This window comes from Sus scrofa, chromosome 4, assembly GCF_054392235.1.
Source record: "Sus scrofa isolate SSC_HxYL_T2T_F1_AM1 chromosome 4, Sscrofa_HxYL_maternal_Yorkshire_Landrace_v2.0, whole genome shotgun sequence".
Lineage (NCBI taxonomy): Eukaryota > Metazoa > Chordata > Mammalia > Artiodactyla > Suidae > Sus > Sus scrofa.
Genome location: NC_139386.1, coordinates 67,597,854 through 67,618,415, shown reverse-complemented (window position 1 = coordinate 67,618,415; position 20,562 = coordinate 67,597,854). Strand labels below are relative to the sequence as shown.

The 20,562-nt window shown below is 40.5% G+C and overlaps 1 protein-coding gene across 1 annotated transcript in view; it reads left to right on the top strand.

Annotated features, from left to right (window-relative positions):
- KCNB2 (potassium voltage-gated channel subfamily B member 2) overlaps positions 1–20,562 on the top strand; it is a 428,677-nt gene that overhangs the window by 18,775 nt on the left and 389,340 nt on the right. The window contains exon 2 of the mRNA XM_021089236.2: positions 9,666–10,348. Within this exon, the coding sequence (XP_020944895.1) occupies positions 9,770–10,348 (579 nt within the window). The 5' untranslated portion in view covers positions 9,666–9,769. The remainder of the gene's footprint in view (positions 1–9,665; positions 10,349–20,562) is intronic.

The window sequence follows — 20,562 nt, the reverse complement described above, 5'->3', positions numbered from 1 at the left end:
GATACTAATCACTTTTAAGAACTCACAGCCAGGAGGGTATTTTCAATGAGAGCTCACATGGCATCTTCTTCTCTGTTGTAGCTTTTATAACCATTGTCATTGACTGCTTGTGCATGTTTGTTGGTAGCCTGTTTATCTACCTTCCCTAGAATGTAAGCTCCAGGAGTTCCCAACATGGCTCATCGGAAATGAATCTGACTAGCATCCATGAGGATGCAGTTTCAATCCCTGGCCATGCTCATGAGCGGTGGTCTAGATCGTAGACATGACTCGGATCTGGCTTTGCTGTGGCTGTGGTGTAGGCCAGTGGCTACAGCTCCAATTTGATCCCTAGCCTGGGAATCGCCACATGCCAAGAGTGTGGCCCTAAAAAGAACAAAATTAAAAATTAAAAAAAGAAAAAAAAGAATGTAAGCTCCTTGGTGTCAGAGATTGCACCTTAAGCAGAGTAAAGGGTCAGAGATATTTGCTGAATGAATGAATAGGAAAGGAGTCTAAGTGAATCATTGTGATACAATGAGAAAAGCATTGTAATAGACAGGACAAGAGATGAATTCTCCCTAAACAAGATATTTGTTCTTGACCTTGAATGGCAAGTAAGAGTTTATCAGATGGGGGATGTGAAAAGGAGCATTGCATATGTGAAAGTCATGTTGAATCGGGGGAGTGGCAGATAATATGATGTAGCTGGAAGAGAGGAAAATAGTCAACAAATGTTAAGTAAAATGATTATTACTTTTTCATTCACATAGTATTTATTGTGCGTCTATTGTATGCTTGGCACCTGAGATACAATGATAAATAAGATCAGACTTGATCCCTGACCTCAAGGATCTTAGACTGTGGTGGAGAGAGTGGGTATTTTTTTTTTTTTCTTAAGGCCACACCTGCGGCATATGGAAGTTCCTAGGCCAGGGGTTGGATCTGAGCTGCAGCTACTGGCCTATGCCACAGCCATACCAACACTGGATCTGAGCCACATCTGCGAGCTTCACCACAGCTTGTGGCAGCACCAGATTCTTAACCAACTGAGCGAGGCCAGGGATCAAACTCACGTCTTCAAGGAGACAGGGTCAGGTGCCCAACCCACTGAGCCACAATGGGAACTCCAAGAGGATGGGTATTAATCAAATAATCAAAATACTCCTCCTAACGAATTTAAAACTGCTATGACAAGTGCTCCAGGTGGAGGTACCTAGCTATATCCAAGTTCTTAAAATAAGAGGATTAGTGCATAGTCACGGAAGTCAGGTGGTACTCAGATGTGATCCTTGAGTTGCTATCTGGAAGGGAAGAGGGGAGAAAATAGAAGCTCTGCCAATTCCCTGAGACAGAAGGCAAATGGCACATGTAAAGTAATGAAAGCAAAAGTGAGAACAGAGAGGGAGGGAGAGGGAGGGAGAGGGAGGGAGGGAGGTATTGAACCGCAGAGATAAGTAGAGGACAGACCTTGCAGTCTTTGTTTAGTTCCCTGTCTGCCCTGACCCTGGAAAGCATGGAAGCCTCTTCTGCAAGAGACAGCTAGGATCTGCTAGTGTTTGGGTTGCAGTGTGCAGAAATGACAGGAGGAGTCCAGAGCTGAAGGAAGTACTTGTGCTAAATGCTGGCCCTAGGGAAGGAGAGCCAAGGAAAGAACCATTCTATGAAGTGCATCTCTCTAGAAGAACACAGTCAAGTTGCCTGACCGTCACTTTCTAAAGAAACAAGTGATATACAAGAAAGAACACATCTCAGCGTAGTGTCATTTGAATCCAATGTTTTGACATAGAGGGTAGACAAAGAAATAAAAGTTTTTTAGAACTTTGCCTGGAAGGTAGAAAGTAAAAAATAATGAGCAGGGGTGTAATGGAAAGAGGCTTATGAAGGCATCTGTAGATCTGGGTCTGGGTCCAAGTTCAGCAACTATGAGGGAGAGAGGTCAGGCAAATCACGTGACCTCAGTGGCTCTCACTTGTGAAAGCTGTAAATAGGGAAATTGGACCAGATCTTATCTAAGCTCTTTTCTGGTACATGCAGTGATTCTAGTCTCCAAACACAGGGTTATCTAAAACTGGGTATAATGTTTAAGTTATATAGAGATTGATCTCAAATCAGACTCAGTATCTGAGCTTTTCATAAAAACCCCGTTGCCTACAATGTGTTTGATTACAGAGAAGTAAGGGACCAGAATATAATTGAAAAATATATTTTTACTATTAAACAGAGCCCTAAGAAATATCCCTTGTCAGAAATCGTACTGCTGAACGTTCCAGACCAAGCATTGCATAATCCAAAATCTGATTTTACTGGAAGAAACCTAAAAGAATTTTCAAATCCTATCCAAGCTTCATGAACATTTTTACTTGGTTTCATAGAGACTAAATCTAACTCAGGCCACACAATGAGACGGAATATGAAATTAAAGCCAGTCACCCAAACAGAAGTTTGTATCATACATATAGAACCCCAGGCAGGAGTTCCCCTCATGGCTCAGTGGTTAACGAATCCGACTAGGAACCATGAGGTTGTAGGTTTGATCCCTGGCCTTGCTCAGTGGGTTAAGGATCCAGCGTTGCCTTGAGCTGTGGTGTAGGTCACAGACGCTGCTCAGATCCTGCGTTGCTGTGGCCTGGGAAGCTTCATATGCTGCAGGTGTGGCCCTAGAAAAGACAAAAAAAAAAGAACCCCAGGCAGCCACCCACTGAAGTTTGTAATTTCTTTTATTGAGATGTTACAGGGTGGCCCAGCTTCATTCCCCCTTCCCTTCAGTTTCTCTTGTTTTGTTGCCTTTTTTATTTTTCTCATCACCTTTCATCTTTATTTATCCCCTGCATTCCATTGTGACTCTGGGAAGACTTGTGCAAAAAGAGACGTTTAAAAGAACAAGTCTTCTTTTAAAAGAGCCACATAAAGGGCACTTTTACCGTCATAGTAGAAAATCTTCCACCAGCTGAATGGCTGAAGGAGCATATAAAGGTTTGAGCCTTTTTGGGTGGGATTTGAAACAGACTGAAAATTCCAAGCCACAACTATACCTTGTAGTTGATAAAGTTCTAAGATGTATTCTAACAGTTGTTTATATTTTTTAGGATAGAGAAGGATTTTTCATGAGCTATGGCTTATAAAAAGCCATTTTTTTTTCCTAAAGGCAAATCTAATGTTTTACTCTCATTATAGCAAAGGCATATATAGGAGCTAATTCTTTAAATAGTTCTCTCTTATGCTGAAGAAAATTCATATGATGTGTCTAAATAAAATAGTTTATTTATAAATTTGGTTAGTTGGAGACATTGATGATATGGAAAGATGCTCATATTACACATCCTACTTATTGTCTCTTCTTGCAACAAGATGCTTCCTTTGACCACTGAAAGCAGAGCTTTTAGGATTGCTTTTGAGCATATCTAAAAAAAGCATCGGTTATATCAAGGATAAAAGTCCTGGAATTTTTTTTTTTTGAACTAAGGAGTAAATAGTTGTGCTAAAATCAAGGAACATATCAATATTAGTGGCTTTTGATTACAGAAAAGAAATGATACTTCCACCTCTCTGAGGACAAGGGCAATGTTTCAGTTATTACCAGAATTTGACATCTTAAAAGCAATAAAGAGTACGAAATTCATTCGTATTTCTGGCCATGTTCTAAAGTAATTCAGCAGGTTTGTTGAATTTCTTAGGCTAGCTGAAAGTTTCCAGGACCTTACTTTAAAATACTACCAATCCATCTTTCTCAAATAAATCCGATTTGTTTTTAACTTGTTATAAATTTATTGGTGTTCATTAGTAATTTCTGGAGGTGCTTTTAAAAATTTCAGCGAGTACTAATTTTTTAAAGCACTGCTTACATTTCAGCTAACAGTACGGTGCTTTTCTCTCCAGATAGCTACTGTAAATAATCTTTGTGACTCTCTGAAACAGAAATAGCTGTTACACAAAAGATGCATTTACTATTTAATACCCTACATGAAAATTTAAGAAAATGCTTTAGGACTATACATAGCTTGATTTAGACTTAAAGGTCTTGGAGCTGCTTGTTTGCAAATGTGTGCTCAGTGCGTACCAGCAATGCAGAAACAAAATTCTATCATCACTCAGGTCTTTGGAAAGATTTGTTTTTCATCTTCACGGAATCGCACATGGGATTTATCCTGCCTTTGCTACAGTAAGGAAGTGTCAAGTATATGAATGACATAATGGTAGTATTTTTGAGAATACAGTAAAAAAAAACAACAATAACAACAAAAAAAACCTCCCCCCCCAACCCCCGCCCCACCACCACTTGCCTGCCTCAGACCTAGAGTTTCAAGCTGTAATTACGTTGCCAAGATCAGAAAGTTGTGTTTTGTCAGGTTTGGCCCTGAACGAGTGGCAACATAATTCCATACTGCTAGAAGGAGCCTGGTGCAGCTGTGCAAAACGAGAATGTTTGTTGTTGTTTATTGTTTAAATAAAGAGTCGCTTTTTTTCTCTAAGCGACTAATGAAGGGATGTTTAGTACATTTTGCACTGGCCGACTGATTGTCACAAGCGTACTTCCAATTGATCGAACGGTGAAAGAAACCAGCAAACTGCCAAAAGAAAAGATTCACTGAGATTCTGCCCTTGACATAAAAATGCTCCGTTTATAGCTCTTCATGTATCTAAATCTCCACAGTTTGAACGTGGAATTATTACGTTTTATATTAAGCTTATGTACGAAATTGAATTACATGATTGATTCTCATGTGTAACATTTCCACAGTTTGAACATAGATTTATTACATTTTATATTAAGCTTATATTACTAAATTGAATTACATGATTGATTCTCACGGGGAAAAAATGATTATGGTAGACATAATTTCACATATACAACTAAATGTGAGAAAACATAGCATCATATCCACTTTAATTATGAAAATTAAAAACATAAATTTTGCAAGTTCTCAAGGGTGGCAAGACGCAGTGTCTAAACCCAGTGGAAACCGGCAGATTCATTGTTAGAAGTAAAATTAATATGGCAGAAAAGAACATAGATTCAAAAGGGAAAGTTAAAAACACTAAATAAAATGAATGAAACTTTTATGATGTTCTGAATGTAGTCTGTTTCAAGCCCTGATAAATATTAAAGGGTTCTTGAAATGAAATAGTGAACTCTCTTCTTAAGAAACTAGACATGAAAAAATGTTGTCCTGGACTCTGAGGCTACTATGTTACGTTTTCTATCTAAAGAAAGGCCAGTGATTGGAGGGAGTGGATGGTAACTGCCACAAAATCATTGTGAGAGGGAAGAAAAATCAACCAAGTGTCAGGAATCAAAAAATTGTTGGCATGGGGGAGTTCCTGTTGTGGCTCAGCTGAAATGAATCAGGCTAGTATCCATGAGGATGCAGGTTCGATCCTTGGCCTCACTCAGTGGGTTAAGGATCTGGCGTTGAGCTATGGTGTAGGTTGCAGGTGTGGCTCAGATCTCAAGTTGCTTTGGCTGTGGTGTAGGCTGGCAGCTATAGCTCTGATTTGACCTCTAGCCTGGAAACTTCCATATGCCATGGGTGCGACCCTAAAAAAGGTAGCCATGGAAATGCCGTGGTTTGATGCATGAAGAAGCGGAAGTCTGACCAGAAAGATGAGGGAGTTACAAGAGGGCAGCCCTACTGGACCCCAGGGTCATGAGCTTCAAAGCAGAGCCTCTTTTACGATCTCCTACAACCTCCCATAGAAAGCAACCCACTTTAGATGTTTTTCTCTTCTTCTGAGGTGAGACATGGTAATTTCAGCTCAGGAGGTTCTCTTATTAAGGATATAGAAAAATTCATGCGGTACGGACAAGTTTGAAAATATATGGTTTGGTTTTGTGGTTGGTTAAGAAGCGGTGGGGATAGAAAGATCTAAAGAATAGGATAGGAAGAGAGGGAGAGGAATGGATCCGAGATAAGCCATGTGTGGGAAAATAGAGACAGGAAAGTGGGAGAGAAAAACCACAGAGCAAGAGAGAAAAAGGAAGAATGGCAGAGGGGCAGGTAGACAGAAAAGCTGAGTTTCTAAGGGACTCTCGAGCAGGGCTTATGCTTTGCACTTGACCTGAATAACAAGACAGGCTTACAAATGTGACTTTGTTCTACAACTATGCTGAAAACCTAATGCACTCTCTGAACACTCATCACATCTCTTCACCTGCTCGAGAACTTATACCCTTGAACTTCTACTCTTTACCAGGTCACAGGCAGAATATTTTGCCCAGAGAGAATAAAAAAATATTCACCAGAGTAACAATAATCAGAACAAATTATCTGTAAATCTTAAGAAAAATCAGATCAACAGGCTACATTCACTCATTCTAAGTTTCTCTACTCCTGCTTTGAAAAGAAAGGGCATTGGATTTCAGGCTGTCTTTGATTGTGGCATTTGTAATCAACACTGAATTTCTTAGAATAGAAAGTTGTTGATTAGTAAAGAAGATACTGGGAAATTTGAGCCTTATGACCCACCTCTACTCACTTGGGACACATACTCTATAAAAAGAGGAATTCACTATAAGTCATGAGTATGAAATTATTTAAGATAAATGTACCAATAACATTCAGGCTTTTAGGGATTACTTTTACAAGAAAGCAAGTCACACTAAACCTTTGACCATAAACATGACATGTTTGTATTGCCTTGGAGTTTGCACTCACTCTTCCTGGAAAACTTCCTATCTGATACTATAATCAGTCCAAAGACCATTCATCTTCTTCACCTTTGTATAAGTCATGAGAGTCCAAAAAGAGTAAATTCATTTTTTGTCCATTTGTAACCAAATTAAAAATGGATTAGCTGTCTTGTTTTTTATTATTCATGTGGACTCTTCACAATTTATATGGATTGCCGAGGTATCATTGAACCTGAAACCAAGTTTATCTGATGGGAGAACAAGACATTAACATTCACCACTGGAATTGCCCATCTCTGATATTTTCAGCTGTTTTTCTGGATCCTAATGTTACTGTGCCCTTGTGCACACACTCTGTGTGTATTCATGTGTGGGCGTGTGTCTTTGTGTGTGTGTGTGTGTGGTCTGTTGTCATCTGAAGACAAAATTAGGACATGATCCTCAGTGGCATCAAAGACACATGTTATGAGGTACCTGTTATGTGTAAGTACAGTGCTCAGTAGAGAAAAAATGGGACCAATAATTACTGGCTTTATAGGCTTACAATCCACTAGAGAGGACTGAACATATGCATAAGGAAGAGAACTTAAATGCCAGCATTTATTTAATAGACACCAGTGTAGCTTTTCATCATAGTTTTCATTCAGTCGCTTGGAAGCTAAACTTAAAGGAGGAATAAGAGTTTTCTGGTTCTATTCAGATTTACTTCCCTGTAGTGAGCCCTTGACATAAACTATCTCACTTAATTGTCTTAGCACTGCCTAGAAAGTAGATACTATTATCCTCATTTTATAGATTAAGAAATTGAGACTTAGAGAATTTAAGGTATTTGACCAATTACTGTAATTCTTCTTTATTGTCAAAATAGGCATTTTTGTCATCTGCAGTGAAAGTGTCTATGTATATGCTTTCAATATTTCTGTAACTGTGTAGTTGAAAAAACTCCCAATTCAAGTGTATTTATTAGCCATGGTTGAAATACTTCTTTTAGAGTCCATCTACATTTTTTTCATAAATTGAACTTATTTTCATTTGAGAGGATACTTGGCTTCCAGATGGAGAAATAAATTTAACCTACAGGAGTGGAGAAGCCAAAGACATGCAGAAATTGGTGTGTATCTTAAAAGAGAATTCTAATTATAAGGACTTTTTAAATCCCAAAGATTTTCCCTTTGGTGTAAGCCATTGACTGCATGAAACATGATGTTTTACATTAAAAGTGGTGTTTGGGATGAATTGCTTGACGCTCCATGGTTTTCTGCAAAAAAGTTATAAGGGAAGATCAAATAAGATGATTGCTGCTGCAGGTCAGAAGAATAGCTCAAGAAGAGGGAATTTTAGAGCATCATGTCTTCAAGAATTAGTACACACGACAAAAGGGCTGTGGGGCAAAGAATGCAAACACACACATTCTGACACATACTCTGCACACACAAACATATATGCACACGATATGTAAACATTGCACATTTTAGACAGTGATCCAAATAACTACATTGATGCATTTTTCTGGCCATAGATATTAGCCCTTCTAGATGTTTTGTCAGGTTTCTTGTAGAAAACAATTAAAGTATTGACTAATTATTTAACATTTATTAAATACTCACAATATATATAAGCACTGGGCTTGGTGATAAAGATATAACAGAGAGGATAGTCTTCATCTTTAAGAGCTTCCAGCATCCTTGGGAAAGGTGTTATGGCAGTGGTACGATGAAATAGAAGAGATATTCACAGTTTCATGAACCTAGAAGATGTGTATCATGGAGGGCTTTCTGGAGGAGGTGATATCTGAGTTAAGTCTTGAACAACAAGCGGCAGTTAGTCAAAAGGAAATGAGAAAGGTGGAGGTCCTTCCAAGGACCCAGTGTGAACAAGGGCCAGGAGCTTGAAATAGAATATGTATAGTCTGGGGTTGCTATAATATATTGACGGTGAAGGGTTGAGAGGTGAGGATGGAGAGGTAAGTTAGATCTGGTAGGGCTCATTGGACTTCTGGTAACAGTGAGCCTTTGTAGGGTTTAAAGATGGTAAGGTCAAATTTGTTTCTCAGCAGATCATTCTAGTAGCTATGCAGAGAAAGGTATTTACCTAGACAAAACCAGAGCTCAGGATCTAATTTAACATGCTCTTGTAGAAATGTAGGTAAGAGATGCTGAGGCTTTGAACCAGCACAATGGTTCAGAGCAACAGGACTGGGTAATGAGGGCTGAGAGCTTAAGCAATGCTTGGGAGGTAAAGTTGGTTAAGAAAGACCTGGGGCTTTTTTGGATATGGACAGATGGATCAGGATTTCTCAGAGATGAAGGCTCTGTGTGGGCGTGCAGAGGGCTGTAAATCTGAGAAGGTTACAGGAACTGGTGGGGCTGGTTGGAGGTGTGGTCAGTTTAGTTTAAGGTGTCTGTGGTTCATCTAGGAAGAATTTGATCAGCAAAGAGAAAGTTTAGTCTCCACCTTGAAAAAGAGGTCTCTGGGAGTTCCCGTCGTGGCGCAGTGGTTAACGAATCCGACTGGGAACCATGAGGTTGCGGGTTCAGTCCCTGCCCTTGCTCAGTGGGTTAACCATCCGGCGTTGCTGTGAGCTGTGGTGTAGGTTGCAGACGCGGCTCAGATCCCGCGTTGCTGTGGCTCTGGTGTAGGCCGGTGGCTACAGCTCCGATTGGACCCCTAGCCTGGGAACCTCCATATACTGCAAGAGCGGCCCAAGAAATAGCAAAAATAAATAAATAAATAAATAAATAAAATAAGATAGCGGGTCTTTAAAAAAAAAAAGAAAGAAAGAAAAGAAAAAGAGGTCTCTGGTGACAACTTCAGGAACTGTCAACCTCTAGGTGTATAAAACTAACTACATAGCTTCTTCTGTGTAGTAAGTCCACGGTGTTGTCTTTTTCTCCTTTGACCTTAAAACTAAGATGAACATCTCTGTCAATTCACAGTAACTGATATTATACCTCCTGGTTGTGGGCATTTATGAACAACAGAGTGATCCCATAGGATAGGAAATGCTTTAGGAAAAATGCAAGTAACCGAAGACTCTGTTGTTACCTTCTTCCAGGTGCACCCGTGGAAATGCCCACCTCACAGAGACACTGCTTGAGGTGACCTTCCCGTGGCTCATTCTTTTGGGGACCCTGACTCTGCGGCTTTGTTCGGTCCAAAATGGCAGAGAAAGCTCCCCCTGGCTTAAACAGGAAGACGTCAAGGTCGACACTTTCCCTTCCGCCGGAACCCGTGGACATCATTAGGAGCAAAACGTGCTCCCGGCGTGTGAAAATCAACGTGGGGGGCCTCAACCACGAGGTCCTGTGGCGAACGCTGGACCGCCTGCCCAGGACCCGCCTGGGGAAGCTGCGGGACTGTAACACGCACGAGAGCCTCCTGGAGGTGTGCGACGACTACAATCTGAACGAGAACGAGTATTTCTTTGATCGCCATCCGGGAGCCTTCACTTCCATTTTAAATTTCTACCGGACGGGGAAACTGCACATGATGGAGGAGATGTGCGCTCTCTCTTTCGGCCAAGAGCTCGACTACTGGGGGATCGATGAGATCTACTTAGAGTCCTGCTGCCAAGCCCGGTATCATCAAAAGAAGGAGCAGATGAATGAAGAGCTGCGGCGGGAGGCTGAGACCATGCGAGAGCGGGAGGGCGAAGAGTTTGATAACACCTGCTGCCCGGAAAAGAGGAAGAAACTCTGGGACCTGCTGGAGAAACCCAACTCCTCCGTGGCTGCAAAGGTATGAAAGGCAGAGCGATGCGTTCCTGCGCGTGGTTGGAAAAGGCGGTGCCTTATTCTAGAGAATGTGGTTTGCTTCGTTTAAGTTGCTTCGGAGGTAGGACAGAACACCCTGTGGCTATGCGGTGAGATAGCCTTTCCAAGATCTTGTGCGGTCCAGTTGAGTTATTCTTCCTGTCAAGGCATGCAATGGCATCACTTTCCTAGGTGTTATTATTATGTAGGCGCAGGCCGAGGCCACAGGGCGTCGAAGGGTTCTGGCTACCCTGGAGCTCTATGGGGTTGGTGACTTGGAGGGTGAAGAGAAGGCACCAGCTCAGATCCATCAGGCGTGGAGCCTTGCAGAAAATTCTGGGCTCCATCCCAAGTAGAAGCAAGGTGTTTCTTTGAAGGTGGAGGGAGTGCCTCCTTGCCTGGTTCTCAGCGGGTGCAGGGAGGGACTGGAGAGTGTGGTCCTGGGTAGTTCAGTGGACTGGGCGCCCCCCACAGGAGGAAGGAACTGTAAGGGATGAATCAGTGTCTGGAGTGCATCCATTTACTCATCTTGTGAGGTCTCTGCTGATGGTGATGTTTCTGTCTGTTGGTGTCTGATTTGTCCATGATGAAGGTATGACCATATCTCTGAGTTAATGAAGTGCGTGCCGAAAATGAAGGTCAATTCATATTTTTCCATCAGGCCTGCATACATCTAAATCTCAGAGTAATCTCTTTTGCCACCAATTTCAGTGTTTAATTCAACTGCGTGACTGTTTATCTAATTTTATTTTGAGCTTTGAATCTTAGCACAAATTGGTTTTCATCCCCTATATTTGGTTCTTTATTTTGGTAATAATTATAAGTAAAAAGCCAAAAGAGTCAACTTTAGCTGCAGAAGCATAGTGTTTTGTGCAGAGCAGATGAAGATGGAAAACAGAGTAGGGAAAAAAGTGTGTTATCCTGGATTACTTACTGTTTTTTTCAATTATCTTTTCTTATAAACCATAAAGATTACAGAAATGTAATTGACTATATGTGCCTTTTGACTGGAAATCAAAATTCTACATGATCGTTTACAACACATAAAGAATGTAAATAATCAGCTGAATGCAAATGATCATAAAACTGCTCCTTGCATGGATTGATATGTCTAGTTTTGCATATTGTGACTTCTAAAGGCATTTTGCTTTCCAGCCAGGATGTGGAACTAAGTGAAATAAAATGTTATTTCTGCTGTTCCTAATGAAGAAATGCACCTTTGTGGCAAATGGAAGATTTCAACTAGGTCTTTCCATAGTTGTGAATAATTTGCTTACTTTTGTTTCATCTGTAAGAAAGAAAGAGATGAGGGTTTTCGTTGAGGAGAGTTATTGCTCTTTCCAGCGTCAAGCATTTAAGTTACACATTTGAGTTACTGCTAAAAATATGGAGTGAATTTTGAAGCTACATAAGATAAACTCTGGGTCTCAGGGAGTATTTTCGGTGTCGAATGAACTCTTTCAAGCTTTTAGGCAATTGAGGAATAAATCATTGTTCCATCAGATGTTTTAGAGGGAGTTTAGCCAAATATGTAAAAATAAGCAGCTAAATCAAAGGAAATTTGAAAGGTTAACATGATTTATTTGCGTTTAACAACATTATGGGCACAGATCTAAAATTAAGTACTGATATAAAAAAAATTTTAAATATATACATTTTTTTTTCTGAAGAATTTCTGGTAAGGAATAGATCAATGATTTCATTTCCCAGATGAGGAAGTTCATTTAATCTCTAAATTTTAGACACAGAGCCATCCCTTGATCTCTAAGGTGATATGGATAACGGCCTATTGTAATACACCACTCTATCCCCCTATACTTCAGACAGGGTATTTAAACTTGCTTCAAATTATGTACACATGGATAGCATATCTACTTACAAACTACACCCAGCAGCCAAGGACATTGGTTTTAGATTTGGAAATTTTTATGTAGTTATAAATAATACATTTGGTTCCAAATTATTAATCAAGCTAAGCGGATCTTTGCTAACCTTAAGTAGTTTCTCTACTAAGTTTTCATAAAGGATTTGTGTTTGTTTGTTTAAATGTCTCCATTTCCCTCTCTGTTTGAATGGGGAGATATTATGCAAATTCTTTACATTTGATTATATGGTGGTTAAGTGAAAGTATTGTTCATTTGTCTGAGGTTTGGAGCCTTTTAAAAAACAGCTCTGTATGATGTCTTATATAAACTACTACCTTTCCTGTACTCTTCTCAAGTCCTACAACTTGTTATTTTTCCAGGATAATTATTGGTGAGGGGCGTACTAATGCTATGTGTGTGTGAATATATGTGAATAGTATTTTTACAACTTAGGAAAAATTCATTTCGTCAAAGCTTCAGTAGAGTGATACTCTAGTCCTCAGGATCATGCTTTTGCTGTGAAACTCTTGGAATCTGTGTGTTTTTCTAACTTGCTTGGAAGATAAGCTATGTCTGGAGGAGAGTATCTGTTTACCTTGTCTTTTCAGTTATTGCTTATTCAGCAGTAATTGGTAATTCAGTTGAACATATATAAATGGTTCTTTGTGTGCTGCACACATTAGTGTAGACATGTGGCAGCACATTCTCTTCTCTCCAGGGTTTAAAAGAATATTCTTAAACAGGGATTTAATATCCTTGAAAGTGTTTGTTTTTCCTCTTTTGGTTTTTCTGTATAATATAGTTTATAATATTTCTGTAATAAAATATAAATGTTATGAGATTACTTGCCAGATCCCTAGCATAGCAGGAAAAACTTGCCCTTATCTATCAAATAGTTCACAGTAGGTTAAAATATCTGTTCATTGACATGGAATAAATACTCGGTAATCAATTAAGTAATAATTGTGCAGCCCATGCTAAGTGCATCCACTGTGATATATGAAATTATCGCAAGGCTTGGAGTTCCTATTGTGGCTTAGAAGGTTAAGAACCTGACATAGTGTCTGTGAGGATGCAGGTTCGATCCCTGGCCTTATTGAGTGGGTTAAGGATCTGGCATTGCCGTAAGCTGCAGCATAGGTCACAGATGCAGCTGGGATCCAGGGTTGCTGTGGTGTAGCTGGTAGCTCTGATTCAACCCCTAGTTTCCTAGCCCTGGAACTTCCATAAGCCGCAGGTACAGCTAGAGAAAGAAAATAAAATTATTGCGGGGCCCACTGGTCTGTTGTACCATCTTTGGGTATGATCCTGATGATAGCAATCCAGCCCTTACGGAGCACATACCTTGGTGTCTCTTCTATTAATTTAACTTTCTAATATAGTAATAACTGAAAAAATGCCAAATAGAGTTTAAAAGTGTATATTTTAAAGCCTATATTTAACATATTAACATTTTTGCATATTCACAGTATACCATGCAATATAATCGTACTTTTCAGGAGTTCCCGTTGTGGCACAGCAGAAACGAATCCAGCTACAGTCCATGAGGATGGGGATTCGATCCCTGGCCTCTCTTAGTGGGTTGGGGATCCGGCTTTGCTGTGAACTGTAGGTCACAGACACGGCTTGGATCCTGTGTTGCTGTGGCCGTGGTATGGGCTGGCAGCTGCAGCTACAATTCAACCCCTAGCCTGGGAACTACCATATACTGCAGGTGTGGCCCTAAAAAGCAATATATACACACACACACACACACACATATATGTATATGTACACACATGCGTATATATAGTACTTATAAATAAATATAATATATATATATAATTGTACATTTCACAAAATAGTAACAGGGCTAATAGATATTGGTAGTTTTCTGGGTATGATCTAGTCATGGGACCCAAGTTCACATCTGTATGATGGACTTTGCTTTCTTTCAGTCCTGTCTGTGTGTCTGGTGGGTGACTGTGTGGTTTCCCTCGTGTAAAGATAATATACAGAGTTGACATTTGAGACTGTTTGTGAATGTGAGAGAACCAGCCAAATAGGCCCAGGGAATGAATGGATGGGACAAATCTCCAGGTTGCCACAACATGGAATTGCTGGCTCTGGGACGCCTTTCACAGGAACGTGCAAGAGGAGGAGAAGAGCTTAACCGGCTGCCAGTTTCCTGGGCAGTGATTTGGAATTAGACTTGATCCTGTACTTCTTCCAGCTCACGGCAATTTAGTCAGCCTCCGGATTGGAAACGTTTTTCTCTTTTCTTTGGCCTCTTCCCAAAGGAACTGCAGTAGCAATTCCCCTTTAAATGTTGCATGCCGCAAATTGGGTCTAAGAGGTGTCTGAAAGCATTTAAAGGAAAGGTGTCCTGGGTCAGGAGGTCTTATCAACCTTTGGGTTGAGAAAACACCCAGGAAGGAGCATAGCCCACCTGAGAGCTGAATAGAACTAGAATTAGTACCATATGGCGCCCTCACTCGGACATCTGAAGAAGGTCAAGGGCAGAGGAAGTGGAAGTGAGCAGGTCTTTAGGCAAACCTAGTTAGGAAGGGTGTGCCTGGGAGGCAAGCCTCCGCCCAGCATGCAAGTGGATATGGTGTCCAGGACCCTGCTGGCCAATAGGTCAATCCCAGGTGTCGGGTCGGAAGCCGGATATAAGCAGCTCTTATTTGATAAGAACAATATAAGGTGAGATCTGCAGAAGGACATTTCTGTTCATCTGAACCAGTACAGAGAGAGCCACCCAGTAGCCCTGTTGGGTGCACTCCAGGGTCAATGGGGGGCTGAGGGGCACTGTTTATTTTCTGCTTCCCTCTCTTCAATTTCCCTGTGTATCCCCAGCTACCCCTTATTTAAGGCGTACATTTGTTCCCATTCTCTTCTCTTCCTCCCTTTCCCCACCCCGCCTTCTCTCTCTTTCTTTCATTCTTAGGAAAGGGAGAGGGTAGTTGACTAGAGGAATTATTAACTTTTTTCATTAATGACCCCATAAGGAGAACAATTAAGTCAAATTTAAATTTCCTAAAGAGAGAAACTGCATACAAAGGAATAAGATTTTATCAAAATCGGGTGGAGCTGGAAGGGCTACAAACTACTGAAATATTTTAAGATTTTTTTTCACCCCTCCCCATAAGAACTAATTTTCTCCTCTTGGTGATGACATTGGAAATACATAGAATGGAGGTGGTTCTGTTCCCTACCTCCAGCTCACGACCTCTACACATCCACGTGGCCACCATCACCGAGAAGGCGCAGCACAGCCCTCAAAGCAAGCACGGGAAAGGCCAGGAGACCTCTGTCATCCCTGCATCAAGAGAGCAGCTGATGGTGTAGACGCCCCGGGGCTGACCCTGGAGCTCCAGCACTCGGAGGGGCTAGAAGCCAAAGTTACAAGTTTCCCCAGGGCTCCTGCCCATTCTTTGTCCTTTGATGATAACCTTGAGACCGGACTTTCTTCTGAGTTAGAGTGGGGGCCTCTCAAGTCAGGGAAATGGTAAAGGAAAATAAACCCCAATAAAACAAAACTCCTGTGTACTCATCAAGAGGGAAAGAATGCTTAACATTCTCATTCTGTTTCTAGTACAGGGATCAGTTATTTTCATGCTTTGAGTGAAAAAAAGAAGGTGTGAGAACAGAGCCATAAATGATTCCCGGAGTTCCCGTCGTGGCGCAGTGGTTAACGAATCCGACTAGGAACCATGAGGTTGCGGGTTCGGTCCCTGCCCTTGCTCAGTGGGTTAACTATCCGGCGTTGCCGTGAGCTGTGGTGTAGGTCGCAGACGCGGCTCGGATCTCGCGTTGCTGTGGCTCTGGCGTAGGCTGGTGTCAACAGCTCCAATTAGACCTCTAGCCTGGGAACCTCCATATGCCGCAGGAGTGGCCCAACAAATGGCAAAAGACCAACAACAACAACAAAAAAATGATTCCCTTTCAGTCCAAGAACAGAAACACACATATGTAGGTATATACACACACACAGTATATGTGTATATTTACACACACACGTAGATATACATACACAGTATATGCATAATATACACACACACACATATAGTATAAGTCTATGTATATAGTGTATGTGGTCAATATAACATGTATATAGTGTGTGTGTGTGTGTATATATATACATGTATGTGGGTATATATATATGTATATATATGTATGTGTGTATAGTCAAGTGAACAATTCTGATCGTACAAAAACCTCACTTGACCTTTCCGATGACTTTCCTCATGATCAACAATAATGGGTCCCCAGGCTAAACGACGCGATGTGAGTGCACACAGAAATCCCCCAGCATCGAGGTGCCTCTGTGGCCTGAGCCATCCTCCAGTTCTTACCTCGGATTGCCAGCGGCCTGCTTAGTGTGCCAGTCATGCTGTGTCTGTGTTGAATGCTTGCTCTTTTCCCTTCTCGCGCTTTCCTTTCTGCGTCCCAGCTGCACAGATTAGGTTTTTGTGCTTCTCCGGTAACAGGGCACAAGGGTTCGGAGGTTCTCACGGGAGATCACTTAACAGAATGTGGCCAGTCTGTGGAGGATGTACTTAGGTTGGGTTTTTCCTTTTTAAAATATGTAATCTATGCAGACTAGCAGATTGAAAGCCCTGAAAAAATTAGGTGTAAGAAGATAAAACAGAGGAAGATAGAAAACAACACTGGGTTTTGATGAAAATGTCTCAGATATTCCACTGTTTGGTTCCAGTAGTCCTTAGGTCTGTGTTTCTCTGCTTTCCCTGAATAGCCACCCAGAAAACACACCACTCTTTGCCCACTTGGCCTCATCTGATCAGGGAAAGGAGAGCAAGAAAAGGGGGAAATTGATACAAGTTCACATCCCATTGCCTTTGACCTAGGGTGCTCCCTCTCCCTCTCCCTCTCATACCTAAGTCCCGGTTTTGCTGACAATACCCCAAATGGCTTTGTCCTGGTCTAATTTTTTTTTGTCTTTTTAGGGCCATACCCACAGCATATGGAGGTTCCCAGGCTAGGGGTTGAATTGGAGCTGCAGTTGCCAGCCTACACCACAACCACAGCAACATCAGATCCTCAACCCACTGAGCAAGGCCAGGGATTGAACTGCATCCTCATGGATACTAGTCGGATTCATTTCTGCTGTGCCACCCGGTAACTCCCAGAATCACATACTTTTCATTTCTTCTTTGTTTCTTGGTTACATCAGAAGAGAGCCAGTCTTAATTTTAAAGCAATGTTTCCATCTCTTTTGAAAAATCATTGGTTTCCATTAATATTAAGACATTCAGGTTCCTTTCAAGTCTGATTTTTAAACCTCAATAAGTAATTATCATTTTCAAAGTAAAAAAAATAACTAAAGGCTTCTTTCTACTTTATCTAATGTTATCACAAAACAGAGTACATTGGCAGTATTTAAATTTTCTGGTTTTGAAAAGTCACATATACCGCTTTGGTTATTAACAGATTTGTTTTATTTCAAGTGAGAAACTTCATAAAGTGATGGATGTACTATTTTAGATAAAGCATAAGTATTATGAAAGAATGGTCACAATATTTAACACTCTCCACTTTGGAAGGCTCTAGGAGGGTTTGAATAATGTTTTAGGAGTTCCCGTTGTGGCTCCACAGTAGCAAACCCAAGTAGTATCTATGAAGATGTGGGTTCAATCCCTGGCCTCACTCAGTGGGCTAAGGATCCAGTGTTGCCGTGAGCTGCAGTATAGGTTGCAGTTGTGACTCAGACCTGTGTTGCTGTGGCTGTGGTATAGGCTGGCAGCTGCAGCTCCAAATTCAGCCCCTGTCTTGGGAACCTCCATTTGCTTCAGGTGCTGCCCTAAAAAGACAAAAAAAAAAAAAAAAGTTTTAGATTAAGTGTTTTTATCTGCATTTTATCTCCCACTTGAAAAAAAAATTTAAAAAAGAGGAAGAAAAAACCCAAATACTTCCCAAATGCTAAGTTTATAAGAAAATTCCCATGGTGCACATGCCTCGACCTTAGATAGCTTGCCCATGCTATTAAGTATGTATGCTGTCTGGTGCAACTTTGCCCTGAAAGTTTCATCTAATAATTGTGTGTAAGTCCAGTCTTATAACTGCTTTGATTCCTCAAGGAGATGGTTAGTTCCTGCCTCCTCCGGTATTTGTTTATATTGTTACTATTTTACTTTCCCCCCAGCCTTGTTGGAGTATCCAGGTCATCCTGATAACTATCAATTAGCCCTGTGATGTGGCGCAGATAAAGCAGTTAGCTGAATTGGAACTGAACATGAGAAGATGCTGTGATGAATATCACTGCTCTTTGTCTCTTTTACTAGCTGTTGTTATCTTTTATAGAAATATTTGCTAAATAGAATGAAATGAAACAATCTCTTTCCAAAGAACTTGCTGATATAAGATTGTTTACTATGGAATATCGAATTAGCCAATATGGCTGAATACTCAATACTGGATAAATTGAATCATCAAAAATAAAAACTTTTGGGCCATCTATTTATTTTTCACTCCTCTACCCTTCCACCTAGTTCTATAAAAGAGGCAGTTCACTAGAAATACATATACCATGAGTAATTCAAATAAAATAACAGAAAAATCAAAAGCAAAAAAAAAAAACAGAATTAGAAGAAATATATTTTAAATTTTCACAGTAACACTAGGGAATGCTTCATTTTCTGCAAACTATTTTGCGTAATTTTAACTAAGAAAGGACAGTCTTACAATTTAACAATAGAGTTGAAATTCATAAACAAAATCTGTATTTCTTATTTGAAAAATGAACCCATCTCTCCTTCAAGAACCTTATTAACTGACCCAAGGTGAGAGCTCTTCTTGACAGAGACTCTATATGCTCATGTGAATTGAACGTTCTGATTGATAAGGATATTTCAAAGTAATTGACAAAGTTGATTCTAGAAGAATTTCTGGAATAAAAATTCCTTTTGATCAAAACATGGTTATATTGCTAATGTACAAGTCATGAAATAGCCATAGATTATAGTAGATTTTGGCATTGATTTAGCAGTGGTGGTTTTATTCTAATTGCAAATAACCCCCAGGGCTCCATGACATTCAATAATCTGTAACGTGCCAAAGCATGAATCTGAATTCTTTGTCATGTAAAGTTGGTCTGTAACAGCTGGTGACTTTGATAGTGGGCTTAGCTGGCCACCTGGCATGTTAACCTCAACCAATCTGGTTTTTTTTTCCCCTCTGGTTGTCATATATACTAACTCTCATTAACTATTCCTGTATTTTATAGGGGAGATCATATGGTATTGTAGAGATTTGTACAGGACACATCCTTCATGTAAGATATCCTATTGAAGTATTCTAAGAGTGATAGAGGCCTTTTAAATTTAATTTAATTTTTCTTAGACTACAATTGATTTACAGTGTGATATCAATTTCTGCTGTACCACATAGTGACCCAGTCAAACATATATATACATTCTTTTTCTCATAATATCATCCATCATGTTCTATCCCAAGAGACTCGATATAGTTCCCTGTGCTGTGCAGTGGGACCTCATTGCTTTTTAAAGCAACAGTCAGCCTAGATTATTCTTGCCCACCGACAGCCTGGGTGGTCATTAAAACCCTCCCTGCCTCTGCAGTGGAGCAGAGAAGGATAAAGGAGTTCCCAGGTCATGGCCACCAGCGTGCTCTGCAGAGCATGTGGACAAGCGGCACTTCCCGTGTCTGTAGCATTGTGGCTGATAATAACTTTGTAGTTTACAGTTGGAACTTTGAAGAACTTGAGGAGACTGAGACTTCTCTGCAATTGCTCTGTCAGCCTTGATAGATGGATATAACCAATCTAGAATAAAGCAACTAGACATGGACCAGCTGGGCACAGAGGACTATAATGACAGGCAATGGAAAAGCGGGAGAGAAAGATGTTTGCTTGCATCCCTCTAAAACTTGTCCAGGAGGCACTGAAAGCTAATATCAGAACTCTATCAGACTCTGTACCTATGTATTATTTATTTGCAGCTGCATATACATCTATGTTTAGCTAATGAAGAGAATGAACAGATAATTTTTCCTCTTAAATCATCCCCTTGCATGTCTTTATAAAGCTTTAAATGAAAGAGCTCTAGATATTACTAAGAACAGGTACCTGAAGTGGATAGATCCAAGTGATGTTTGGGGTCAAGTTTCTGTGCTTAGGGTGGAGGAAGCAGATAGTAGCAGCCTTCACCTAGTGAGTGGTACCTGAACCACATCTATTTGTGTGTGTAGGGAGTAGTTACTCATATATACTGCCACCTCTCCATTAAAGCATATTATATTATAATAATCCACCTGCGTGAAAATGCAATGAACTTCAACCTGTCTTTGGTAATTTAGGGTAGGTGCAACTTTATCA